At 34.8% G+C, this 20,279-nt stretch overlaps 1 protein-coding gene across 1 annotated transcript in view; it reads right to left on the bottom strand.

Moving 5' to 3' along the window:
* Positions 1-19,358, bottom strand: part of kcnk3a (potassium channel, subfamily K, member 3a) — a 56,704-nt gene extending 37,346 nt beyond the window's left edge. The window contains exon 1 of the mRNA XM_088625505.1: positions 18,839-19,358. Coding sequence (XP_088481631.1) covers positions 18,839-19,121 — 283 coding nt within the window. The 5' untranslated portion in view covers positions 19,122-19,358. The remainder of the gene's footprint in view (positions 1-18,838) is intronic.
* Between the last annotated feature and the right edge of the window lie 921 nt (positions 19,359-20,279).

Genomic DNA, 20,279 nt, shown 5'->3' with positions numbered 1-20,279 from the left:
ATGATTATTGTAGGGTGGGCAACTCTGATCTTCAGTGATCATAGGATTTTTGGATTGTGCTTTTATATCTGGGCTCTGAATTAGTGAATACGTTTACTATTCAGTTAATTATTTAGCATTTTTCCAATTTTTAAGGAACTAACTCCTGTACAGGTGTTAAAAATAATTGGAATCTCAATATCATAAAAGTCCTTAATGCAAATTGTTGCTTAATTAAAAGTTTTATTTGGAACTGTAAAGAGTACTGTGCACTAATTGTAACTAAATAATGTTTAATTTCTTAAATACTTTTGTGGAATTATTAATGTACAGTAAGTTATTAACTTAAATTAGATACAGCAGCTTTCTAAATATTTATTATTGAAGAGAGCACAAATTTGTTTCATGATAAATTATGTTCTGTAATGAGATACAGTACACAGTTATTACTAGGTGCTTTTGAGACTCCACCAATACTTTTTACAATACTACTTTGTAGCAGAAATATTTAGTTTTGACACTCCAAGTTTGAAGAAAAAACTTTTAACTGGTTTTGTATTTTTTTGTTTTCATTTCGAGAGTTACAAAATGGAAAAAAGATGTTAGTAGAGAAAAAGGGTGGAAATATTTTTTAGTTGGAAGTACAGTAATTGACAAGGTTTTTAGGAGTGTCAAAGAGCAATCGGCTTACTAAAGTGATGCTTGTTCTGGAGTTCACACTTCTAAAACTATATATTTACCTCTGTTCTTTCCTTCTCATAATTCTCTTTCCTGTGTGCACCTCTCATTGTCCATGAAAAAGAAGAAAATAATAAAAAAACTGATAACGAAACACTGTTAGCTCACTTACTCAGTCTTAGTCCTTTATCTCTTTTTACTCACTCCTCCTATTATACAATTAGTACACAGACAATCAAGAGGATCGTAGGACAAGAAATGTATGATCTTAGTACCAAAACTCTCCAAGGAATTTCTATTAATTTATAACAACATAAAAGAAGACAATTGCTTTCCTGTCTTTATTGCTAGTGGTGATATAGCCATATACAGATGCAGCCATTCAAAACGAGCGGGGTATGCTGCGGTACAATGCGGTGGGTGTGTCACAATGAAATCTGTCATAACGTGTCATTTCGCGCTGTACCGTATGCAAAGTAGATTATGTTAATAGTATCCAGAATCACCTTGTAAAAGCCAGGTGGAGATAAAGTTTAACCTCTCATGTACATCAGTTTCGAATCTTTATTCAGTTAAGAATTTCAGTTGTATACTCTTTAGACTTTTAAACTTAAAGTGTGTATTACATCATTTTCATCATTATACATTAAAATGTTGGTATATTTTATGAAAGCAAGATTGATCAGTTGGACAAAAGTACACAACCTACTACCTTTATCATAAATATTTTAATTATGCAGAAATATTTTATGCATCAAAGTCTTTACCAAAGATATCGCTTCAAAACATATTTTAAGAGGGCAATTGGTCATGTTGTTATTATTTTATCAGACTGCTGGGATGTAGTAAGGACAATTCTAAAATGTGTATCACATTGTTTTTTTTGTGGTAACTTTACTCATTAATAGTGGCATGTTGTAATACCATATTATACTGTATGTACAGAACTGTACGGTTGGGAAGCCCCAATGTTTCTTGTTTTATCTTAAAAGTGTAAGGTTTTCTTGAACACCTAATCTTAAAACCTAAAAGGTTTGTCAATATCATGGTATTCTATCAAATGCTCATTTGAGCCTGCTCAGTGTACTAAAATGATACATTTCTCTGTGCTAAGTAATATTACAAAAAAAGCCCTGCAGCTTTCTAGTATGTAGGAAAAGCTACCAGAAATAAATTATAATGCTGACACAAGTATTATTAATACAAAAGTAGTAAACATATTTGGCTTAATTTAAATGTTAACCAAAAGACATTATTGTGGGTTATTTTGTTGCAAAAAGTCATCAATATAGGGATTCTTGGGGTTATGAAATGCACCTTTTTATTGCAGTATTTTAATGATTTTTTATATAAAATAAAAAATAAATTTAAATCTACATCTAATATAGATTAAACATATTGTTAACTGGAAAGGGTTGAACTGGTGATTCTATCTACCTGCATACAGTTACTGTGCCCTCGGTTCTGTGATTCTCCTCCACGTTACTCAGTTCTCTCTATTTCTACCTCACTGTAAAAATAAATTCTATAAATTCCAAAATGAAAGTAAAATAATTAGTTTAATTTAATATCGACAAACTTACCCAAATTTAGTAAAGTATAAAAAACTTGTGAATATGAGATACAGCTCAATACACAAAATAATAAATTACAAACTACAGTTAATTTCTTTGGGTTTTCAAATTGAGCAATAACTATTGACAAAGAAAATGTCTGAATTAAGATACTGTTCTAGGACTACAGCCGAAGATTTTTTTATAAGCATGGTTTAATTCAGGCTGGTACTACCTAAGTTTCAACGTGCTCTTAATGAATATGCACAGACACTACGTCACAAAGAAGAGGCAGCAGATGAATATATCCTCATGGCAAAGACCAGCTTCTCTGAAAGAACACATCCATACAAAAAAATCCCATGTGCTGTAGCCTAATCTATACCTATAAAATAAAATACTATAAGGATTGCAGCACTTAAATGAAAATTGGATACAACAAATTGTAGATTTTTCATTTATTTGGAAAACATGCAGTCTTGGAACAGCTTCCATTCTGTCTCTTGGAAAATTCAGAAAGCCCAGAAAACATCATTTCAGGAAAAACCTCTTTATTGAATATTATTAATGTTTGAAATGTGTTCTGTTAACAGTTCTGGCTCGTGCAGCATCAAATGTTAGGATAAAAGATTTAAAATGGGTTGGATAACTGAGCAATAAAAAGTTTTTTTTTCAAAACCACCATCAAACATGAAAATGATGCTGACACCTACCACTAATTGGTAGCATAGCGTATCTAATGGCCAATAAAGGTCAGTTTCCTTTCATCTGCTAGACTTAAGCTTGGAGCAGAATCAAATACCATGATAGGAGCTGGATTAAAACAAGTTTTTAGGGTTGTGCAAATCCTTTAATATACTCGGTTTATTCGGAGTAACAGGAAATACCAGCATGTCTTTATAGGCCCATAAATGTCTTCATTCCTTCAGCTGATTTGTCAGTTTTTTCATAAAAAAACATTTTAATATGGAAACAGACAGAAGTCTTGAATTCTTCGTTCTTGCTTCTTAACGATGCCCACTATAGACCTCTGCCTGTAAGTAATGATATTTCTGAATGTTCTGCAAAGGCCAAGTCTCTGGGGACACAAGCACAAAGCACTGAGGTTCAACAGTCTCACAGTCAGTGAAGCGATGCAGTAAAATAAATGATATCACTGTAAATTCATAACGAGTACTTCAGTTGGGACATAATGAACTGTAGGTGGTGAATAATTAATGTTTTAAAGTTTTAATTAACTGACCCACAAGGAGCCAACTTTGATCATTTAGATGGCTATTGACTAATAAGTTCCACCTTTATGTTCAAATAACAGAGAATTTAATATTATTGCTAATGAATCCTAATTAGAGTATAAACCAATGTTTAAGTTATTAAAAACAATTTGGTCATATTTTATGCTGAATGAAAATTACTATCTTCAAAAATCACTTTGAAAGTCCCAGTATGCAACTTGTGTTCATATATTGGAATGATGCAATTTTTTGCCATTTCTTTTCTGCCCTGATGCTATTCCAGGATCGTGCAAGAAATAATATTATAATATGAGAAAGAACAAGCTATAAGAACATACAGTATATGTCTAATGAGAAATCACAGACATGTGATTTCTGATGATGGGCAAGTCACACTTCATTCAATCACACTTCACACAGCTTTCAAATGTTTACTAGCAATTGCGTGGTAAGCAAATGTCCATGTTTTAACACTTCTCATCTTTCTCAATATCTTGATCTTTGTTAGGGTTATTCAAATAAATACAGCCTATGGTATAAAACAGTTGATATACAGTATGTCTGAAGTAAAACTAGAAAAATCAACTCATTTTTGTAATCATTAATAAAATTAATTTCAATAGTTTAATCCAAGAACGTCGCATAAAAATTGTGCTAAGCCCTAGTAGTACATCAATTAAAATGCAGTTTTGTTCATTACAATTCAAAAAAGATATTCCCAGGAAGAGGAAGCAGTTCTTTAAATGGGAGACTGTAGAGTCTGGAAGAAGCAGCACAACTACTGTATATTGGCAAAGCCTACAGTATACGATCACTTCTTGAAGAGAAAAGACTGGAATAGATGCCTCTATTAGCTACTAAAAACCAAACAAGCTACAGTAGATGGAATGAATGGCCTCCTTATATCTGCAGACTTTTTTATGTTCTTACTGTACTGTACAGTATGTGTGCCTATACAATTAACAATTCACTAATTTTCAGTGTCACAGCCCTACCACCATTGCTCTAAAATTCTGTACTTTGGTGCAATTAGATATTTGATCAGACAATCACTTTTCTATTGCTTTTCTGTTCAAGCAAAACAAATAGCAGTGTGATCTACCTGATGGCTCATGTACACTTGAAAGTTATTTGACGTGCTGCATGAAGAGGTGTAGTGGAGATGTGAGTGTGTCTGTGGAAAGGGAGGTTTTTTAATAAACTTCTGATCAGTGGACAGAGAACAATAAGACTGAAGGGATTGACATCTATCTGATGAAATTGTGCAAAAATCGTAAATTCTGAGATATCAATACAACTCTTATGTATGACAATGCTACTGTATGTCAAAATATTGCACACAGCTGTGTTAGCTCTCGATATGATACTTTCTATAAGTATGGTAATGGATGCAAGTTGGCCAATTGCTTGAGTGTGCTTCAGGAAACATAAGCTGCTTGGAGCAGACATCTGTTAGATGAGAAAAGAATTGAAGGAGATCTGACTGACATCATTAGCAGTAGTATCACTTTACCTTGTCCCATGCACTCACAGGTGATAGTGAAATGCAGTTAGATACCGTTTCACAAACTGATGGGTCCCAAGACTCGTAACTACGGTCAGAACAAGCTATAGCTTTAATGTTCACTGCTTTTTTGGCAACATTTAAACTCATCAAGAAATGGATGGATAAATATGTTTAAATTCAGGATCTGTTGGCAAAAACATCCTTCAGAGTATCAATGACATGACACTTTATCTGTGAAGAAAGAAGCAGGACGTTTGAATGGGGATCACAGAATAAAAGGGATATATGAACCTAATTTCACTGGGCATGAGTCCATGTTGTAAAACTGACTCTAACAACTGCAGAAGCAGTGTTCTGTGAAATGTAACACACTTTCCAATAATTTAAAATGATGATGAATATTAAATTATTTAAAATAATTGTAAGGACAGTTTTCTTTTTTACCAGGAAAAAATAACATTTTTACTTTCTATCAATTAAGTAACCAACACAAAAGTAAAAGCTACAGAAAATTTCAAAGTTGAGCCAAATTAATTGCTTTGGCTTTACAAGGTGTCTTTATTACACTTCCATGATTAATTGCCATAAGCTCTTCTTATGTTGTACAGCATATAGAACAGGAAAAATAGACAGCTGCTATTTTTATACATGATCTGCATTCTTGTCCTAATTTAACAAGATGTAAGGCTGTTTGAGGCAGATCTAAAATGTAGTGAAAGTGTGTTCCGCACAGACTTAGCTTTCAATCAGCTGTAGTTTACGTGCAGTTTATTATATTGCATCTGATCCATCACAAAAAGCAGAAATATATTTGATCATGTTTGTGTAATATGCTTGCCAGAAAGATAAGGTTTATTCTGCCTTGTTAAAATCAGTGATACAGTATGTCCTACACATTAGCACCCATACTAGACATATATTAAGCACAAAACTGTTCAATACTTAATGTATCAATCAGCTTTAGAGCTAACACTTTGATCTGTTTGATTTAATTCTTATTTAATTAATTTCTGTTCAAAGACAAAAACAATTCTCATTAAGAAGGCACACTTACATTTAACAAGGCTGTTTAAATTCCTTGGCTTATGCTAAAATACAGCATATTACTTAAAACATTTTGCCTTAGATAACTAGACATGTAAAGAAATTAGGCCCTGAGTCCTTTAAGCACAATGAGCTGTGCAAGAAAAGTCATGGTTGTTCTGACATTTCCTCACGAAAATGGAACAAGAAGGTTACCCTTAAGCAAGATGAGCTGACAAACCATTGTTAACCTGCAGGAGGAGGCAGTCTAGGCTCGGATCATCACACAATCTCAGGCAGCTTTGTTATTCCACTTCTAAAAGACCTGGACCTCAAGGTCGTAATCTGCGACTACGTACTGTAAATTAAGGCATTCTGTACCTGGGCCACGCATGTTACACTGCTCATTAATTACACGAGCTAAGCCAGAACTAAACAAGTAAAAAACAGTAATGTTGGGTGGAAAGAAAATGATATTTACTGTATGTGACTTGAAAAAATATTTTGCATGTCTGCAGGGAGGTCTTGATTTTTTAGGAATTGAAGTAGAAAGTTATGGAAATGAAATTTCTCAAATATTAAAAGAAGATGTACTAAAATGAAGTTGCAGGAAATTGTGACATTTAGATTTCCCTAGTAGGATGCTGCTGCTGACACATGTTTCACTTACATTTCCCCCAATAGATACTTTGCTATAGAAATGGGTACTCTACAGGCTGCCATTCTAAATGAAGATTTGTTCTCAACTGACTTACTGTATCAGGTTAAGCAAAAGTTTAATTTAAAAAAAATACACATTACCTACATTAATGAAATTATAACTTTCAGATATGATATTTTGATGCCCAAGGAGGTTGTTGGTACTATTGGAACAGCTTTGTCATGGTTTAAGGATTGTCTGACAGAAAACAAATTGTCATTCCTCTACAAAGTTTTTAACATGTAGCAATTTTGTTACTCCACTTGGACCTGGACCTTTTAGGACCTTTCCCGCAGGGTCTAGGACCAGTTCTTTTTAGTTTCGATATGCTACCTGTGGTTAAGATTCTTCATAGGTATGGCATCAGTTTTAATTTCTATAAAATTCCAAACTTATATTAGCATTAAACTGGACAATCAAGCACTGTCTTATCATGATGCTTAGACAATATTAGAAAATGGATACAACAAAATGTTTTGCACCTAGACCCTGAGAGGATAAGAAGTTTTGTTGATTGGTAAATGTTCCAACCTTAATTTAACTGATAATGACATTTTCAACCAGTCCAAGTACTCAGGTGAGGAATCTTGGGGTCATTGTTATTTGCATCCTCACATCTGATGTTCATGATTGCAGTGTCATGAAAACCCCTGTACTGTATGTGTATCCAAACATGACACTCCCAGCCTGATGCAGAAAAGCTTGCAAGCTTTTGTTTTTCCTAAAATCTTTTGGATTTAAATCCAATACTAACATGTATGAACACATACCAACTGTTTCAATTTCCTTGAACTTCACATTTTTGCATTCCCAATAAAAAGTTCTGAACCCTTAGAGACTGTGATTTCTGTTACATTGCTGCACCCAACATCATATCTTACATATTAGACAGCACTTTTTAAATCCCCTCTTAAAACTCCCATTTATAGTGAAGCTTTAAATTTGTTCTGGTTTGGGTTTACATTTTTCTTTCCTTTGTTTTCTTGTACAGCACTTTGAACTGATGTACCATCTTAGGCACTTTAATGTTATCTTTTGATAATCTAACATTATCTATTAAATAAATAAGAGGACTTTTTTTGTAATATATATCCATTGTGAATTATCAGCTATGCACAATATATTTAAATGATGCAGGCATGTTTTAGAGCTTTAATAAAATTTGTGTAAGAACAAATTTTAGAAAGCAATTGAATGACATTTACACAGTAATTTCATGAATTACTACAGATTGAATAATGATATTGACATAGTCATTTTACCAAATCGAAGTGTGAATTCTAGATGCATTTTGTCTGTATTAGCCATCTAAAACACTAATTAAACTTCTTTCTACAGTCTTTGGTAATATGTTCTGAACTCTTGAGATCATTAAAGCGTATGCTTTCTGATTTTAGACGCATTTCAGTAGCACTAAGAATTAAGTAATGATCATCGGTTACACTCTCCTAAAGATGAAGTGAAAAGAAGAAATGAATTACCTTGATCCACAGCTTTGGATTATGTTCATAATTATATATTTAAAGCAATGGGAGAAAACCAAAAATGCTCCCTATACTATTATACATATTATACATATTATACATACATACAAATGTCAATCAACCCAACCAATACTGTATGACTTTGAAAAACGGGAAGAAACTGGAACACTTAGACAATACCTAGACAAACCTAGTAAAAGCATGCATACCCCGCCCACATGGTGCACTGGTCTGGACCCAATAGTTTATTGGCAGCAGCCACACCACCATGCTGCCCCCTGGTGGTCTTAGTATCTCAGAATTTTCACTCTGCAATAGCCAATTAACAGTGCAAGTGTTTTTGTTTGCTCAAAACAAATATTTTCAATTCCTTTATTTGCTTTCATAAATAATTGCCAAAATACAGTATATGGATGATCCTACTGATCCAAAGATTAGGCATATGACTTACAGCAGTGTACTGTACAGTAGACGCATGGTTTTATATGTATTGTACAGTATGTTTTAAATTGTGTGTACATTCAGTGCAGAGATTATTAAAAAATGACTTGTCAGACTTCAGTTTGGCTCTCTTGGTATAAAAGCCTACCAGCCTCCACTCAAATTAAAACGATAGCAAAGCAGAATACAGTTCAATAGGTCAGAAGGTTAGGTGTGGATCCAATATCTACAACACAAATAGACAGGTAACCAACAAAGGTGGTGAAAAAAGTCAATATGAATGTGACCTGACTGACCGTTGATTGATTTAGTTAAAGTACTCAAAGTACACTCCAGCTTCTTCAGTCGACAGGCTATAATGTGTTAACAGATGGTTCAATACTTCTCTCTGTAATTGTGTTTAAAAGTTTAAGAGTCATGTACAACATACCCTATACTGAATATACAACACCATAACCAAGCAAAACAATGTTACTATCAGTGCTATCTCAGCAAAGTAAAGTGATTGGTCAGGGTTACGTGGCCAGCTTTCATCTCAATTTCTCACATGAGAGAAACAGGCTTGGGTATCGGCAGTGGGAGCACAAGATGTGTTGTGACAGGAGGTACTGTAGGTGCAGACCATAAATTGCTTAGGTCATATCTAGTTATCTATGATTATACATTCTAGCAAGTCTGATGAAGAGGTAAAAATGCATTTTAATGTGACATCTCAAGGCTAAATTAATGAGCCATCAATCACGAAGTGCTGTAATTTCATATTCAACCTATGGACTATCTGTCTGCCTTGTCAGGATAAAAGTCCCCACTGTGAGATTATGCAGCATGCAATTACAATTGTTAACATTAGCATCTTTTATTTTAAAAGTCAGTATTACTATTTTATTTGTCTGACCCCTTTTATCCAAAGCAGCCAATATTTGTACTCATTTGTACAGCTTGGATTTTAGGCGGTAGCAAATTGGGTGAAGAACCTTGCTCAAGGGAACAACAGCAGTTTCTCAACTGGGATTGAAAACCACAACTTCCAGGTTTTATCATGAATCTAGAACTATGACCCCAGCTTCATACTGCTGCTGCTATCTGTTAGAGTAGTGTATACAAGTATTTTTCTGAAATCTGTTCAAACATTGCCATTGCCAACTCTGTTGAAAATACTGTATATTCTAGACATGTATAATACATGGTTTTATTTTCTCATGCTCTCATATCCCTTGAAGCAAATCCCTATGGATCAAAATGTCTTTTGCCAAAATATCATATCAGACAGAGATCTGAATCAGGTTCTGACAGGGATGTCTTATTTGAATGATTTGACCTTGTAGCACACTTTTTCTACAACAACCAGGTAGAAAGGGGGACATTTTGTAACAGGGAAGTTATTATGTGCATTTTCTCAGATATCATATTGCTAACTTGTTTTAACTATTTGAAAGTTGTTCACATATTTACAGTAACTGCACAGTTGTCATGTCATAAATACAAGGGAATTTAAATGTTCAGAAATAATGGACTTAATAAAATAATTGAGATATCAAACTAAATCTAAAAAGAAAACGATCCAGATCAAGGGGTCATTATTTTTCAGGATGAAAACTGGGGACACAGTCAAAATGAAAGCATGATAAGGATTAGTCACAGGTTTGACCTAGGCATTAAATACGTAGTGGTAGATTTGACGCATATGCCTGATCAGGCAGACTGCAGTGGGATGATTTTCAAAATGGCAGTCAGCGGCAATTTAAACACAGATTTTTTAATGTTTAGCTATTCTAATCCTTTGAATGTAGTCACACCAGTGTAGCATGATCCTTAATGTGTATGTACCTCAACAGTATGTCCCAAATATTCAGTACACTGTAAATGTAATTTAAATTTGACTTTTTTATCCTTCATAGAAATAAGAATACAGAAATATTTCAAAACCTACAGACATGGGTCATGACCGCTGTTTTTAACTAAATAAAGCAGACTAGGACAAACAAAGGTCACTAAAACAACCATTAACCTGGCTAGCCAACTATAATGTGAAAGAAAGTATTCATATAAAGACTACAGTGAATTGCAATTTAGCAAGAACAAAGCAAGTGATGATGATTTGGAAGTACCAGCAAGAGCGAGCATCCCACGCGGAGACAATGAGAGAACTGGAATACAGGGGACATACATCCATTCTGGCTAATTTTCAGTGGTTCACACTCTAGATATTTACACAACATGTTCTTTGTTCTCTGACATGGGTTCTTTGTTTGACATATTCAATTTCTTCTTCTTCACACATATATAGCAATATATATGAGCATGAAATTCTGTTATGTTTGCCTTGCTTAGTTATTGTAGCCTAGTACAGCATGTAGTTAGTATGTAGGTTTAAAACATTTCAAAGTTTACAAGAAAACAGAGGCGCACTGAGGATCCAAAAGGATTTTGGTTTTCATTCGATTTGCCCCCTGAATTACCTAATTTAAACTCATTATTTGCTCGACTGGTTATGTTCTGTTCATGAAGCTGAAAAATTTAAGGACACCTATAAAGCCGATTTGACAGCAGTGTTTGAAGACCTCTGGTGTAAAATGATTCTATCATTGGACATAGTAATAGTACTACTGCTACTACAACTAATCATAATAATAGTAATAAAAGTTTTCAATGTATGCAGCAGAAGCATTAGTTAAATGCTATGCAAATCAAACATATAAATTAATAACTAATTTTCCATAAGAATGCATATAAAAGGGGGGAAATGCATTCCAAATTGACTGTAAAATAAAAACAATTATACCAACAAATGTAATCAGGAAAAAAATACTATTTACATAGTTGCAGTTAAGCAACTTCATCTAAAATATAAAGAGAAGACAGCTCTTAGTGATGTGTGGCAAATGGTTTAGAAAATATATGAGTCAAATATATGAGACGTAAATGTCTCCTGTCATTTTACTCTCAGTGAGCTTTTCAAATGCCATTTATTTTAAAATCTTATACTGTTATTCACATTGCAAATTCATTTATCCTTATTAAGGATTTAAAAGGTTATTAATTATAAGTGAATTTTAAGGGATATGATGAATAGTGGCTGGTAGAAAGATATTCATCCTGGTACGCGATGGGTTACATACTGTAGAGCATATATCTCGAATAGGGCACAGATGCCCAAACAGATGCCTGTTGCTAGCCAGGCCCCAAAGCGCATTGAGGTGAGAATTAGTGGTGTCCTCGATTAGGAAGTGGAAAGTATTTCGTAAAGAACAAAATCAAACATGCCAAAATTCAGACTTAACTGTAATAATATATTTTATAACAAGCATTGGAAATTTATTATTATAGGTGTAGTACAATTAAAACAAAATGAATGAAAACCTAAACAAAAACTAAAAGTTTATTTAAAGGAGTGCTGTAAATGGTCTGTTTGAATTCACCATGTACTGTACTTTTTTTTTTTGCCGGAAAGGACCCCTTAATTTTACAATCTATTTTATGTTTTTCTGTTTTCAGTTACTAATGCTGGAACCAGATTTTCTCGGTTATTTCTTGGTTATTGAATTAAACAATCCCCACCTCAAGGCAAGTAAGTTTTTGGATTACTCTTGTATTCTGTCTTCCACCATTAAATTATAGGATTTTATGCATTTTTACCTGTAAAGATCCTAGAGACTGCCTTTGTTTCATCACTTAAACACGATGAAAAGAGCTTTGTCATATTTCCGCTCCATTTTTTTCTCTTTCAAAGCCTCTGGGATCAAGTCATTTTTTAAGCACCAGTTATTTTACACACTGTGCTCTCTTTGTACCTGATCAAGCATTTGTGCCCAAACATAACAGCTGGTGCATTCATGTTCCTGTTAGTCCTTTGAAGTCCATTCATTATTTTATAATTTGCAACATTTAGCACAGGATTTGTGTTTCAGATTATATAATTTAACTTTTTTCTCTATTTGTTGAGAAATAATTAAATATACAATTGTAAACACTCAGAAATTGTTTTTCATCAGACCAACATTATTGTATATTTTGCTTGTGCTATATTTCAACACATTACACTTAATCATCAATTCAAGCCATAGGACACAGGTTTTGTATGTATTGCATATGAAATACAGTATACAAGTAGACATGTTTATTATCTTTGTATAACACCAATTGTTATGCAATTTTATCTGTTCTCACCCCTGCTTTCAATTATATACTGTACTGCATAAAAAATATTATAGGAATATTAATCACAAAATTACTGTCAAACCTGTCTAAAATGTATAAAGTTTCCAGATGAATAAAGCATCTACCCAGTGCCACAAAAATCTAAAATAAATTAGAGAAAAGCACACAATTATGAATTACTGTATGAATAGTTTGGCTCATTTCATGATACTGCTTTCTTAATACTGCAATTTCATTTGGAAACTACTTTCCAAAGTTCTTCTCTGACTGTGAGTTTAAGGTTGTCACTGCAACATTTGTTGCAGTAAACTGCACATTTATTGCTAATCGACAAGGCATTGTGGGATCATAAAAAAAGTAATCGCTCATTTTGAGGGAATAGTTGCAGCTGAGAACACCACATGTGATGTGTTGCACAATACTTCTGTGCATTGTGGTCACTGTGATCAACATGAGAAACAGGAGGTGACAGAAAAAGGGCTGCCAAAAGGTTTTCATGTGAAAGTTCCATTACAGTTTATCAAAACCACCCTTGTGCCAAGTACTGCAGTTTGGGGAATGATTTTAAATTGCTTGTTATTTTTTCCCATTTAGCATTCCTTCCGTAAATAAAAGTCTTTCCAAGGAGATGGGCAGGGTCTGTTAGGAGAGCTAGCTAGTGCAACACTCCCAGTGGGTACCCAGATGAGCCTTGGTAGCCTACTTGCACTTTGTGTATTTTGACGATTTTAACCAGATGAGCCCCTAAAGGCCCTTTCACACAAGAACCTTCAATCTCTGAAGATTGTTTTAAATGGCAAGGTCTAAACGTTCTATTCCAAGTTTCCCAGGCTTTTTATCACTTTAGTGATTTCTTTGGAAAACACTTCCAGTACAATACAGCTAAAACTATGCTAGCTCAGTCCCTTTTGTCTTGATATATCTGTTTAGAGCTACTTTGATAGGACAGTGATCACTGACAGCCGTTTAGATTATTGCAGCTGTAGACACTGGACAAAAATTCCTTTTGCATGAGTTATATTAATGTACTGTAGTGCATAGTGGAAAAAGACTGAATATTCTGCTGAACATTTTGTAAATATGATTCAACAATGTTTATATACCAGCCACAGAAAGCTGTAGCTTTTTTTACATATTGACTATAAATATTATGACTATTGGCCTTTATTATGAACAATTTCTCATTTCATGATGTCTATTATTATTATGAAGATACAAATATGCCATTTCGCTCGCAATTTGTTTGCTTTCCACTTCTCATTTTCTGTTGTGATGACTGTGAATTTGGCACCTACATTAGTCGACAAACAGCTGAACTGTGGAAAGTCAGGAATGATGCCAGCAGTATTCATGTGTACTTTCCCTCACTGCTGTCCAAATGCATCTCAGTTCTGACCTCTCCCCTAAAATTGTCCTATTCTGACGGAACATCTTACAGTATGTCTGATTTTAGGGTTTTAAAATGTTGTCACCTGAAGTAAAAAGTCTTCAAAAGCTTATGCATGCAAAATATAGGTGTCTCAGTGATAGTATCCTTTCTTCTTACTTTTTATATTTTCTTTTGTATGTATTAAATTAAAAGGTAATTTATAACCATCTACTTAAATGCTATAAATCATTTGAATGGTTTTCAAAGTGCACTTTCACTTGGATCTTAGATAATCATACCAACCTTACTACTACTTTTGACTAATACCACACACCAGGTTAAAATAAGAATACATACAAAAAAGGTACAATATAAATAGTGCTGTACAGGAATTCTAAGATAATTTGTATGAAAATCACATGAATTTCTAATAGCTAACTTTCCATCTAAATTAAATTACCAAACAAACCCACAATCCTATGAATAATTTGATGAATTGAGAACACTTAGAATGTCATGGCCTTTATATCTAATGGATAAAGCTTTGTCTTTTAAAAGTTGATTTTATTTTCTGGCACATTTTTCTACATTTTTAAATTTGTTTCTTCCTAAGATTTGAGACCGTATTCATTCAATCAATATGGTACTCATAAATCCTCTTATTTAGTAAACTTGCAGCTGAAGCTAGATGCAGTTTCATACATATACTGTATCTTGATGACCATCAACATGTACTTATGGCACTGGAGGTATATATCAAGCATAAACAGCAATTTTTAACATTGTAAATCAATTAAAATCAAAACTCTCTTGTTATAGTATATGGCAACAAATGTATACACATGTTTCATGCAGAGCCACTGCTCATCATCAATAATTTTCCAAGTGACAGGATTAGATTTAATGCTATTGATTTTGAGTGCTCTAAAACCAAACTTTAAAGGTTTAGAATCAGAGTAGAATAAGTGAAACAAGTCAGTAAATGATCTCCTCAGATAAATCACTCACATATAACTGAATGAACTGAGCAATTTAGATCCTGTGTATACTAGAACATTTTATTGTAGTGTACCTTAATTTATCTAAGATTTAATATTTATTGACAGGTTGAGTAAGTGTGCCAAAACGTTATCTGTTAACACTTTGAAATAATGTTATGGTGAGGTAGTGATAGTTGGCTTTGTGAGAAATCCACCTGTTCATTTGAAAAACCTGCAAAAGGAGGCACAGCTAGTTTGAATGGGTAGTTAACACTGAGGCGGAGTGAAGTTCCATGAGAGGGAACGGTGCTTTCAGGATAGGCTCTGCATGGAATTGGCCACTCCTCTGAGCTAATTAAGAGGCTAATAAGAACAACAAGGAGGAACAGAATTTCAGTCTGTGTCTAGACTCCAGCCTGGAAAATTGATTAGTGGTAATGCAAGAGAAGAGACCCAGTTTTAAATTGGAGTGGACTGGTTTATAGGCTCATGCAACCTAGCAACTACAAGTGCTTGAAACAATATAGCTTAGGCTGAACTGGGGGGCATCTGATGTGCTGAAAGGCAGGGTGTGTGGTACTCTATTTGTTAGGCTCAATGGGGCTGAATTAAGTTACTATGCTGCTGAAGACCACCAGCCGTAGCCCCATGAACCAGGGCTGACAGGAACTGCTGTTAGCTGGAGGAGTGGGGCATTGCTTGATGTGGTTTCAGTTTACCTTCTCCCCACCGGGGAGAGAGAGGAGTCTAGATTGACTTAACTTTAGAAGATCGACAGTCTCGGAACGGAACTTGAATTGAAATGATTACTTAAGTGACACCTGGGTGAAGAGTTGATAAGACATAGTGACTTGTGTGTGTAGAACCTTTTTAGTTGCTCTTCACTTGAAGACTGTGTAGTTTTCCCATAAAACAGCAAGGATCCAGAAGTAGAATTTCTTAAAATGCAAAAAAAGTTTATGGTAATACACTGGGGACAGAATGAGTTAAAGACTGCAGAATGTCTTATTTTAAAAGAAATTCCAAAAATTGTTAAATTGTAAATAAAAACCAAACATACAACATTCTTATCTTTGGAAGGGCAATGGAATCCTTAGGAACCATTTTGGAGGCTTGCAAAGGTTTCTTGTGTCCTGGGGTATTAAAGGAGGAAACGCAAAGAAGACATTCAGTAGCAGCACGTACTGTATCATCACAGTGTCAGGATTGACCCACTGAGGAAACGGGAAGATGGACCCTATGCGGTACCTTAGGGGGCTAGACGAGAGGCGAAGTCCGAGTCAAGTTCCAAGGATCGTAGAAAAGGGCAGGAGAATAGGTTTCCAATCCAGAATAAGGCAAGGCTGAAGCTGTAGTCGAAAAGGCAGTTCCGTGAGTCAAAAGGTGAAGATCAACAAGTAGGCTTCCAAATCCGAAGGGGCAAGACAGTAGATGTAGTCGAATGGGAGTTCCATGGTTAGTAATAAAGAGCAAGAAGGAAAACATGATCTAAGGCAAGGTAGGTAAACAAACAACCAATTCCAGATGAAGAGCAAAGGGTTGAGAAGGGTTTAAGTACTGAGCAAGGAAGAAGGTGCGTTGATTGATGAAGTGTCGTGGTTGGCCGATTTGCAGGGGTGGTGTCTTTTGGCAGAAGTGCTCAGGGCTGGAGTGTCATTTGTGCAGGCGCATTTCCGTGTGAGAATGTGGTGAGTAGAGGGCGTGACACATGGTTAAGTACAGAGAACTCCCCACAGACTGCAGGCAAATGGTCACTGACCTCCACAAGTTGAGAAATGGTGATTAAAGAATGCACATAATGCTAAATCTAGTGCTTTCCACTGTGGAGTCCATTATGGAGCACAGGTTAGGATTCTGGACTCATTCCTAGTATGTTGTGGGTTCAAATTACAGGTGAAATAGTGCTCTTGTGCCCAAGAGCAAGGTACTTTACCTGAACTGTACTAATAAAATAGACAGCTAAAAGGTGTGAATGTAGGTACCTTTATATAAAAAGTGTTAATTATATAGGTAAACTAACAAAGAGTAGAAAAGTAACTGTAATAATCAATTTTACAAGTTTACCAAATGTAACTTGTCACACTAACACTGTATCCACAATTAATTATAAAGTACGAAATTACAGGTGTGATTATCCTAAGGTCTGGAACATCTCTCCTTTTCATAAAACATATATTAAATCATAATATTAAAATATTTTAAACTAATATAAATACTACAATATGCTATACTTGTGTGTTATTACTCAAGTCTATGTAACTTTATTACTGTGCCAGCTTTACTTAGGAGATCAATAACTCTACTTAAACAGTAGTTTTATAACACATTCAACTTAATAAAATACCAACTGACTCTGACTATTTCTCTTATTATGTGGATGATAAAATATTCATAATGACTATATTATGGACTATTTTTAATCAGCATAATGTCTATGTTCCTGTGTGAACACTGATTCTCTAGTTATTAAAATGTGTTTTTGGCGCATGTTTTCATAAACCTCGTTTCCACTCATACTGTAAGTACTGCTAAGCTAATATTTTTATTTTTTCATTAATCTTTGAAAAACAGAATTGAAGCTCACAAAAAAGTAAAATGCGCAATTTTTTAATTTATTTTTTAATTTCTAAATATACCGCTAAAAAAGGCGCAGGTACAGTAAAATGTTTCACTGTTTCTCTAATACGAAAAACACAAATGGCATCGCAACTACACAAACATATAGGCATATCGACATTGCTCTTAAAAGCATTAATATTTTATAAATCTGCAGCTCCTGCATTAGAATTATAGAAGCGAGATGCTATTTATTAAATCGGATCTATTGTATTTCTTGGGACCGGTATTCCAAACACGTTCAAATAAGCACCAGGAACTGAAATAAACTGGATAAAGAATGCAAAATGGAAATCCAGAATCTTAATTGCATTTCAACTAATGTGTGGATAGATTTCTGACGTAAAGTTAAGTTGCTGTGGAGTTTTATATCCCATAGAAAAAAGAAACGCTGCTAATACCGATTTTGTTAAAAGCGGTTTGATTATAGTCGGGTATTACTGTAAATCTAAAATATACTGTATATGACTATTATTGAATGTATGAGTAGCAAGATAAATTCAAAGATGTTAACCACACGCGGCATCTATGAAACCAATAAATAGTAACTGCTTTCTAATCGTTCATTCGTATTGCATTCTTCTTAGAAAATAAAGTGTCGTTGTTGAACCATTATATTATTTAGCCCTCCTTTACTTTATTTTTCATCTTTGTTATTAAGCGACCTCTAAAGAAGTGGTAGATAAAGTACCGCGGATGAGTTTGTTCCTTTGCTCCTGGGACACTGGTGATTTCTCTTCCATTCAAGTATTTTATTAATGATAAGATCAGTCTCACTTAAAACAGAAGTACAAACCTAATACATCTTTGGTCGTTGTTGAATTCCTTGCATCCGACTACATGCATTACCTTGAGTACTATTGTATGCAACAAAAAGAGCCCTTTGTTTAAGAAAAAGCCTTAGAAGCTTTGAACCATATACCTGACAATTATTGTCCAAAGCATCAAGGAAACACATTCTGTACCAAGTGTACATTTCAACACGAAAAGATAATCACGGTTGTGATGAAAACGGTATGAGAAATACACCAAAATACAGTAGCTTCCTGCAAAAGCTCTCCCTTTCCTTTGGAACGCCATGAAACATAAAAGAGAGGAAAAAAACACGGTCTTACCTATCGTTGTGATCACAGTGATAGCAAAATAAAAAGATCCTGCGAATTTCCACTGGACTCCCGCTTTGTGAGGTTTCAGTTGCAGTACAACCCTTTCAAGTTCATCGAAGTTCTCTGGAGTCAGGTTATATGCAACCATCAGTTCTTCCTTTTTACCGTCCAGTTTTGCCTTCTGCGTTTTCTCTTGCTCAGATTCCAGGGCATCGAAAACAGCCGCTCCAACGAGCAAATAGGTGAAGGTACAGATGATGAGAGCGAGGGTCCTTACGTTTTGCCTCTTCATGGTCTGGGTGAAGTGACGGGTTTTAAAAGTTTTAATGTTGATCTTGAAGACGGAGAGCTTGGCTGGTTCATGACTACGTTGTGCCGCGCGAAGAGCTGTGCGCTAAGCCGAGAGGTCTTTGATTGCTTTATTTACTGAAGCCCTCATTTACAGGGAGCTGTTCGTTCAGCACCACCCCCCACCTCTGAGACCCGTCACACCAGAGTGTGTGCGTGCCTTATTTGGTCATTTGCTCCAAGGCATAAATTCTAAGTAGTGCTCTCTGTATGGAGACACTGCAGCCTGGAAGTGTACTCACGGTACTGCATAAAAGCAGACGGGTTAAACACGTTTTTTTATGACAAAGCCATTTGCTATGAAATGTAATCAAAAAGAGTTACTTGGTGCTATATGAACGTTTTATTAAGAACACAGGAAAGGCTACAAACGAGACCATTAAATTACATGTACGGGACGCTCTAAAACGTGTTAATCTGTCGTTGCTACTGGATTTTTTATTTAGCATTGTGCTTTGTGTTTTCATGTATACTGTACATTACACTGAATACGCCTACCCTACAGTACATTATGTAACCTGTATATAAAGTAATACTTAATGTTCAGTTCCATTGTTCCTTAAAAATGACATGTTCTGTAATAAATTGTTGCATGCATTGAAGTGAATATTTTTTTTCCAACTAAAAAAGTATCTGGCATCAAATCTAATAAATTGTGAATTCCACCTGACTAACAAGTGCAAAGATAATGTGATGGCCAGAACAAAGGCAGAATAACAATTCCAGAAAAAGCTGGAGGAAAATGTCATTAAACAAATAAAACTATTGACCTTCATGCCCTTTGATCTGTAGAGAACTGAATGGTAATTCTGGTAAGTGTTCCTGGACAGCCTCAGCCCTGCAATTTTCTTATGGGATCCAAACCCTTGAATGACTGAAGACTTGGAAACAGAGGTACTGTAAGTGAAGTGAACTTGATTCATTCAGTTAAGTCAATGGGAGATTAAGTTGCAATGAAAACCAAAAAAATATAAACATGTGGCTCTCCAGGACCAGAAGAAAGAGTGATCTACATTATTATTATTCCTGCTGTAGGTCAAACACAAGTTTATGCATATCTTATTTCACCTACAGAGCATGTGATTTCTTGTATGTATAGTGC

This window comes from Lepisosteus platostomus, chromosome 3, assembly GCF_059453375.1.
Source record: "Lepisosteus platostomus isolate fLepPlt1 chromosome 3, fLepPlt1.hap1, whole genome shotgun sequence".
Classification (NCBI taxonomy): Eukaryota; Metazoa; Chordata; class Actinopteri; order Semionotiformes; family Lepisosteidae; genus Lepisosteus; species Lepisosteus platostomus.
The sequence above is the reverse complement of the archived record's forward strand: the minus strand, read 5'-3'. Positions and strand labels throughout refer to the sequence as shown.